Here is an 8,461-nt window from a genome sequence, read left to right on the forward strand (position 1 = left end):
ATTCTTTTGTTTTTATAGTTTAGTCTTTGTGAAGGTCTTCTGCAAACTTTCATATATTGTTAATTGATTATTGACATATTGATCTCATTTCCTCGTTCGCAATTTGCAGATGCAGAACTAACCAATACTTTGGATAATAAAAGTACCATTAAATCTGATGAAAACAAGAGTAATATTAAATCTGAAGTCGAGGATTTAATTGAGGATTCGGTATCTTTGTCACAACCTTCAACACAAACAAAAACTCAGACAGTTGTCAAAAATGAAACTACATCGGGATATGAGGATCTATTTAATGTGTCAAATTCATTGTTTGAAGCTCCATTACAATCGGGATCAATTTGAGATTGTTTTAATATTTTATAATTGTATAGGTAGGGATGTTCATTAATTATGTTCTAATTATAAATTCTCTTATATTATGAATCATATTACTGGAGAAAGATAAATTGTATGCAGTTTTATCTTATTTTTTACAATTAATTAAAAAATATCAGGAGTAAAAATAAAATCTACACATGATATTTATTTACTTAGAAAAAGCTTATGATAGAATCACAAAAGAAACTATATGGAGAATTTTAGAAAAGAGATGTGCTAGCGTAATATATATTGAACTAATTAAGGATATATACGAAGATGTAACGACTAGAGTAAACACTTTAGGAAGAGTAACTGAAGCATTTCTAATAAAGATAGGGTTACATAATGATTAACTCTAAGTCTCTATCTTTTTTTACATAATTATAGACGAACTCACTGTACACATTCAAGACACAGTACCTGTTAGTACTAGCCCTAGTACTAATTATGAGATGATTGTAAAGGGCTCATTTTGTATCATATATCATTATTAATAAAAGACAAAGTTGGTTATTATATTTATTTTAGTTTAGTGTCGATTGAATAAGTATAATAATGTCCTTGGGTAGTATATTCTTATCTACAACATATCAATTGGTTGAATTGATAGTGAGATATTATAGATATACATAGCACACTACTTTTAACTATTCCTAGTTGAGCATTAATATACAAGGACAATATTAATACGTTGAAATTAGCATGTAGGTCAGCAAATGACTTAATCTCACATGTTATGGATATGAGATATTAGGTTGACACATGGGTATATATTAGAGAATATATACTGAATGACCCGCCATGAGAATGTTCCATATATCGTTATATGAGTGTCATAAGCATTCTCATGTGACTATTGGTATGAATAGTCATTAGACTTGAAGTCGCTACGATTCTCTGCATAAGGAGTTGTGTACTTTGATATCGGCAAACGTCACCTGTAACAAGGTGGACAATAAAGTCGATCACTGGGTATGCAATGAATTATGCGGAAGGATATGAGTGATGTAGATGAGATCCATCCCTTCCATATGACGGAAGCGATATCTGTGGGCTCCTTGATTAGTAGGACACAAAAAAGCATGGTCATGCGCAAATGAGTTAATATGAGATATTGAGCTTATTTGATTGAGTGTGTCTACTTAGAGATCAAGAAACACAAAGGTTGATAAGAGGATAACACGATCTATGCCTCATTGCTCAATCTAGATATCAAGGATAGAGGAACAAGTTATACAAGATAATAACCACATACAGGTTAGGTCGGATCTCGACTTTCTTGTCACTTGGGTAGCAATGATGCCTTGCTAGATGCCACTTATTCTTATGTATCTAAATATTGATTTATGTACATTACCAACGTTTCGAGAACCTATTGGGTCACATACAAAGAATAAGTAAATTTAGAGATGTGTTTATATGATGAACATTGGATTAAGTCTTATCCAAATTGGACTTATTGAGTTAAACTCAATTGGATCTAATTGTTGGATTAAGTCCAATTCAAACTAGAATCAAGGAGTCAATTCAAATTAATAAAATGTGGTTAATTGAATTTGAATTGTATGAGATTAATTGAGTAAGACTCGATTGAATTAAACTTAAGTTAGACTCAAGTGAATTAAACTTGAGTTAGACTCAAGTGAGGAAACTTGAGTTAGACTCAAGTGAGGATTAATGGGATATTCATTGAATTTCAAAATTCAATGATTCATTTGATTCAATTTTTGAAATTGAATTTGAAATGAGGAGTTACAAGTGTGTGATCCTTAATGGAATGTAAATGCTCATTAAGACTATTAAAGCTAATTAAATGTTTTCATTGAATGAAAATACTTAAATATTTTTCTTTTATTTTGGGTTAATTCTTCATTCTCCTTGCTCTTCTCCTCTCTTGGCCGAAATCCATTCTCAAGGTTACTAGCACAACCTATCTCCATTTGTGAGTTTGTGAGACAAACGAACGATTGTGGGTGTGGATACTGTAGAGGCGCGAATAATTATGAATATTATCATTCTTTGAATAATTAGCACGCTAGATAGAAAAAAAAAAGGAAAGCTGGATAAAAAAGAGTGTTTCATCAGGCAACAACTGTAGTGAATCTTATATAATAGGTTTTAGCTACTTCTTGATTTCTTGGCCATATTTCCATGTAATCAATCCTCTTGACCTGTCTGGTCTTCACCTTATTAACTAGAAAAGTCATCTAAGAAATATATTTCTACAAATAGAAAAATGCAAAGGTTGCATGCAGTATCCCAAAAACTTAAATTGACTGTGTTAAATGAACCACTGCATCCGGACTGAAATTAATAAATACAGCAGGGACATAATCCTATTGACAAAAAGAACAAAATAACAACTACGATTTTAAGGTAAGCAAAAAAATGAAAAAATGATCTGAAGTCCATAAAGATAACTTCTTAAAAAAATTTGATCGGAACAGAACGCTGATTTTCATTCGCTGAAATTTTGGTTTGTTTCATCTATAGCTCGAGTTACACCAACTTCAGCTGGACGAATAACAAAATCATGTAACATATAACCAGGCTGCAAGACAAACAAAATAATGAGACCGTTGAAGGTATTCATGTTGCTAGTTTGTGCAAATGCTGAATAAAATGGATGATAACAAACAGCCACAACATACATTGGTTTAGCTGTGTTTATATATATTTTAAAAGATTTATTATAACTAAATTTTTATTGTATATAAATAAAAATAGATGATAAAGAAGAAAATATTTGATGCATGAAGATTTTAGCATAAAATGAATGTATTGTTGTATGATTCAATTTAGAAAAAAAAAATATGTTATGGAAAAGATTCTAAAGCGACAGCCTTTTAATTTACGAGATAAATTTATTCTAGGCACAAATAAGCATGAACAATGAAAATGACGGGGAGATATCATCCCCTCATTGTTAACCTTGTTCACGGAAGCGAGGAGATGAAGGATACAACAAAATTACACAAATAATTGTGCTCAATTACAATAAATAATAAATTAAAACTTTTGAATTCATGTATACACAATGAGCGGCTGCATTAGTCCTCACAATATTCTAATCTTATTGATCAACTATAGAAAACACTATTGCAGATATAGCTAGTTGATCCTTAATAATACTATTAACATACACATATCTGCTACAGTAATTCTTCGTCCATGTCATTTCCCAACTAATAATCTGACCCATTAAGTATGACGGTTCTACATAAAGCAATGAAAACTGTGCTAAAGTTTAGCATAATAAGTAACTACAAAAAGACACTACCGTGTAAGAGGATGCAAAAGACCAAAAAATAGTTTAAGAGATGAGATAAGGAAAGTTCAAGATCCAATTAATGTAATTTCTACATAGCAGATAATTCCAGAGTCTAGTGTCAATTTATAATATAGGGAACGAAAATGAATCTATTCTTACCTTCAAAACAGTAGCTACTGTGCCAGGTAGTTTGGAAGAATCTGGTATCTGGAAAACTGCATGATGCCTGTGTGGATCAAACTGTTCGTTCAAAGGATCAAACTTCTCCACTCCAAATTTCCTGAACACCTAATTCCACAAAAGCATTCCATTTGTAAACAAATAATCATTACTATACAAAGAAACTAAATGGCAGGGGCCAACGGAAATGAATACCATATTAGAAATAGCTACATCCAGAAAAACACTTTCAAAGACAGAGATATATGGAAATCGCTATGTTCAATCTTAGACCATTGGTGACATGAAAAAAATTAAAATAAATAATTTTAAAATATCAATAATCAAATTTTACCACCATAATATAACTCAAGAAGAAGAGATATACTTCTTCAAAAAGATGAATAAGTTAAATATAAAAGTAAAAAAAATGTCCTGATAGAAACGCCAACAAGCATATAAAACTCTATGCAAGATGCGACATTTAATTAGCTGAAAGATCATACTTTATTTGTTAGAATATAGACTATTAAGAGATTAATGAAGATTCTTATATATGTAAGTGTAAATTTCCTCTACTTCTTGCACATTCCATTTTTAATAGAATCAGAAACAATATAAATTGGACATCCTAATTTGTTAGTATCATTTTAACTTATAATTTCTCTCATTTTAGCAATAGATTTACACCTAACTACCGTTGGATATCAGGATCTTTTATACACACACACATATACAAGTAGATAGTATTAATGACGTATCCAATTAAAAAAAGTTTTAAGAGCAAACATAGGCCAACGAACCTAGTGACAAGATTATTGTGACCAAAATTTTAAATAACAAATTATTAAGTTTTAATGACAATTTTTTGTCAACTTTTTTTGCAGTGCATGACCAAAAAAAGGAATTAGAATATACTTTTTTTAGTTCAATGTTCATTAAAGTGAAGGGGAGCCTTGGCGCAACGGTAAAGTTGTTTCCATGTGACCAAAAGGTCACGGGTTCGAATCCTGAAAACAGCCTCTTGCAAAAAGCAAGGTAAGGCTGCGTACAATGGATCCTTTCCCGGGACCCCGCATGGCGGGAGCTTCTTGCACCGGACTGTCCTTTTTTAATGTTCATTAAAGTGACCCACAACCTAAGCATGACAATTAGGAACAGGAAACCAAACACTATTCTATGCAGAAGAATCTAAAAGCAAATTCAAGAGAAATGTTTCAATAGGATAGGCTGGTCAGGAACATATATATATATATATATATATCTTAAGAGCATTTCACCAAAAAATTTGACTACATGTCTTGTGCCATGATTGAATTGTTATGAATTTTCCACCATATTTTCTTTTTGAAAAGCAGGAAACCTAGACATAACTAACTATTCGTTCATCTCAGCATAATAATCCACAAATCTACTAGCAGAAGTATTTTACAATCCCAAAACATTCAAATTTCAGCCAAATAATACGGACACCTATTTTTGCAACATAACCACTTTCAAATGCAACTTCTAAAGAAGATATCATCCCAGCACTACCATTATAACAAAGAAAAAGTCAAATTCTTGGAACCTAGTCATGCCAAATGTCTGCATGACAATCATCTCACATCACATCAATACATGAGTATCAAACAAAATATCTCAAAATACAATTCCCTAAAAGCCCTTTGTACTTTCTTAGTAGATAGTAATACTATGACATTGTTTTATCAATTGCATGAACAAGGCTGTCTTTTCATCATATTATATATGTTTAAGTTTTAAAATTCAACAGATCCATTAATTAATATAATCACAAACCCTCACAGATATCCATTATAAGTAACAAATAAAATAAAAACAAATAAATATGAACAAGAGTTAGTAGAATTCAGAGATGAGATTTACATCTGCAAGTTGTTTATTGGTCATTTCAACACCCTCGAGCAAGGCCATTATAACTGGAACAGCTTCAATAGAGTCTTTGGATTCGTCTATCTCCGAGAAATTATCCTTGGCAACCGATAAAGCTCTTCCAAGATTGTCAGCCACATCTACCAGGTCCTTAGCAAAACTCTGCACGTTATTGCACCAAATTAGACATATTTCTACAATTGACTGAAAAAAAACAAGAGAGAATAAGTAAACAAAAAGGAAAAACGCAAGTTAGACCTGTATTGCAAACTTTTTTGACCTTTCCGCCTCACGCTTTGTCCTGACAATAACATTTTCCAATTCAGCATAACTACGAAGAACTTTATCTTGCATTTTTTCGATCTCCTTGTGCTTCAATTTTAGTAACTCTTCCTTCTCGGCTACAAGATTGACTAGATCATCAAACGTCAAGTCTTTATGTTCCTCTGAATCAAAAAATTCAATTCTTTTTGTACACTTTCTTTTATTAAAAAGAGGGTTGGAGCCTTTAGATTCCAAACTAACATATGCATCATGTGATTTCTCGGAACTAATAGCATCACCACTATTGTTGTCATTCTCAGTGCTACTTACATCAGATTGTTTTAGCTTCTTTTCAGGATCAGGGGATGAGGAAGATGTAAACGCAAAACGTAATAACAAAGATGGATGTCTTAATGAGTGCTGCACGTGAGAAGTGGAGCCCTACCAATAATATAAAAAATCCATGCGATGAAAGATTCAACATTGGAATATCATTGCAACTTAAATCAGTAAAGGAATGCATGCAAGGTAACTTATAACACTGGTTGGAGAAAAAACGATAGTAGATGCTATGACAATCTCAATAATAAGCACAAATAATAACCTTAAATGACCTAAGTACTTGAAAGCATCACGACCATACAACAAGCCATGAGACCCATTTATTCTAGAGCTGATTACACAGATGGTATCTCACAATTGAAATATCTGATTTCAAGAAAGGAAAACACTCTACCACTAATGTCAAAACTTGGCTAAAAAAGAAGTCGGTGCGGTATCATTATTGTTCCAAGTTCAAGACAAAAATAAATTGATGCCTTTACAATATCTCACAATTGAAATACCTAGTTTTTAGAAAAGGAAAACATTCTACCAATAAGAAAGAAGTCTGGGTGGCATCATAATTGTGACGAGTTCAGATCAAAAACAAATTGATGCCTGAGTACTTGCAACATCTGAACATTAGGGATAACAATAGGAGGAGCCATCATAAATGTACAGAAGAAGGTTTTAAGTATTGTTGATATAAAACAAGTACAAAAAGGGAGGGCTCCTAGCAAAGTTGGCATGCTCCAAGCTTGGTGTTAAAATCCAGTACTGATTCAGAGTGTTTTAGTTAATCATCCTTGATGATAAACTGGCATAAATCCAAAAAACATCCAGACCAAGATAAGCATCATGGTGTAGGGGAAAAAATGAAACTGAATATAGGCCCAAAATAATCATACTTAGCCTCCTAGTCCATACGATAACTACATGTAGATATGAGGAACTTAAACTAAGAAGGAAAATTCAAAATTTAAATACATACATGTTGTTAGAAAAAGATTCGAATGAATAAACACAAGAAGAGAACGTAAGGAGAACATAGCTACATGTGATCTGAGGAGTTAAAATAAGGACCTAATTAAAACCACTCAAGTATCGAAGAAAGACAGACATAGACTACAATATGTACAGGAACTAATTTACTATTTAAAAACCAATACAAACAAAAAATTGAAAATCAATCGCACTCGAAGGATTGGAAAAGTGCTCGCGAAAGTGGGCGGCTCGAAGGATTGGAAGCCGTTTCCGGCCGGAATATGACGAGATGGAGCCGAGAGCAAGCGGTTGGCAATTCCCTTACTTGCCATCTGAGAGAAAACCCTGATCAAAGTGCTCGCAAAAGTGGGCGGCTCAAGGGATTGGAAGCCGTTGCCGGCCGGCATCTGACGAGAGGGGGCTGAGAGCAAGCGGTTGGCAATTCCCTTACTTGTAATCCGAGAGAAAACCCTAGCCATCCTCTTCGATCGAGAGGACAAGAAAGAGCAAGCGAGGGATTCGAGGAGACGCTCGTTTAGGGTTTTTAGACGGCCAAACTATGAATGGGCGAACACTTATATAACGATTATTTTTCTATATAAAAATTTATATATTTATAAAAAAAAAAAATGATATGCTAAAGAAAAAAATCTCAAAAGTTAAAGATAGACAGATAAATTTATGGGACTTCTAAAAGTGAAATCATAGACCATAAATTTATATGTTTATCCTAGAGTTTTTTTTTAAGATTTTTTCTTTGAACATATCATTGCTCATTTATAAATTCAAAATTAATTTAAGAATGAATTTACAAATTAATATATATTATATTAAAATTATTACATTTTAAAATTTATTTGAAAACTTACATTAAATGTAGGGGTGTAATCGAGCCGATCCGAGCCGAGATGAACTCTTGGATATTTGAGTTTGACTCGTTTATAATCGAGCCGAGCTCGAGCTTTATTTAACGAATATATTCATAGCTCACGAGCTTATTCGAGTTTTTATAGAGTCTAAACGAATTTAATAAATATAAATTATACATTTAAATATTCATTAAAAACTAAATTATATATTTTAAAAAAATTATAATATTCTTGTTAAAATTTATAATTTTATTCTAATAAATAGATTTAATATATTTGTCTATGTTTTTCATAAGTAGAGTGTAAAATCTATAAATTCAATATCAAAACTATTATG

General features: G+C 32.1%; 1 protein-coding gene across 4 annotated transcripts; it reads right to left on the reverse strand.

The window, feature by feature from the left end:
• Positions 1 to 2,608: 2,608 nt before the first annotated feature.
• LOC122021839 (grpE protein homolog 2, mitochondrial-like) lies at positions 2,609 to 7,813 on the reverse strand. 4 transcript variants are annotated; one of them, XM_042580007.1, is made up of 5 exons: positions 7,468 to 7,813; positions 5,945 to 6,087; positions 5,681 to 5,848; positions 3,794 to 3,922; positions 2,609 to 2,914 (listed from the first exon to the last, which is right to left on the reverse strand). In XM_042580007.1, the coding sequence occupies exons 2-5, from the start codon at positions 6,038 to 6,040 to the stop codon at positions 2,822 to 2,824; spliced, it is 486 nt and encodes a 161-aa protein (XP_042435941.1). In that variant the 5' UTR covers positions 6,041 to 6,087; positions 7,468 to 7,813; the 3' UTR covers positions 2,609 to 2,821. The 4 variants fall into 4 exon arrangements, with proteins under 4 accessions (XP_042435941.1, XP_042435940.1, XP_042435939.1 ...); XM_042580006.1 differs by having other exon boundaries at positions 6,281 to 7,813; XM_042580009.1 differs by lacking the exon at positions 2,609 to 2,914 and adding an exon at positions 3,346 to 3,579 and having other exon boundaries at positions 6,281 to 7,813.
• Between the last annotated feature and the right edge of the window lie 648 nt (positions 7,814 to 8,461).

Source organism: Zingiber officinale, chromosome 9A (genome assembly GCF_018446385.1).
Source record: "Zingiber officinale cultivar Zhangliang chromosome 9A, Zo_v1.1, whole genome shotgun sequence".
Classification (NCBI taxonomy): domain Eukaryota; kingdom Viridiplantae; phylum Streptophyta; class Magnoliopsida; order Zingiberales; family Zingiberaceae; genus Zingiber; species Zingiber officinale.

Excerpts from the sequence above, each read along its gene's own strand:
- LOC122021839 (XM_042580007.1), bottom strand. The coding sequence starts at position 6,040 with ATGCAAGATAAAGTTCTTCGTAGTTATGCTGAATTGGAAAATGTTATT. Across the intron at positions 5,849-5,944 it reads CAAAAAAGTTTGCAATACAG|AGTTTTGCTAAGGACCTGGT; the intron begins GTCTAACTTGCG and ends AATAACGTGCAG. Across the intron at positions 2,915-3,793 it reads CAGTAGCTACTGTTTTGAAG|CCTGGTTATATGTTACATGA; the intron begins GTAAGAATAGAT and ends TTTGTCTTGCAG.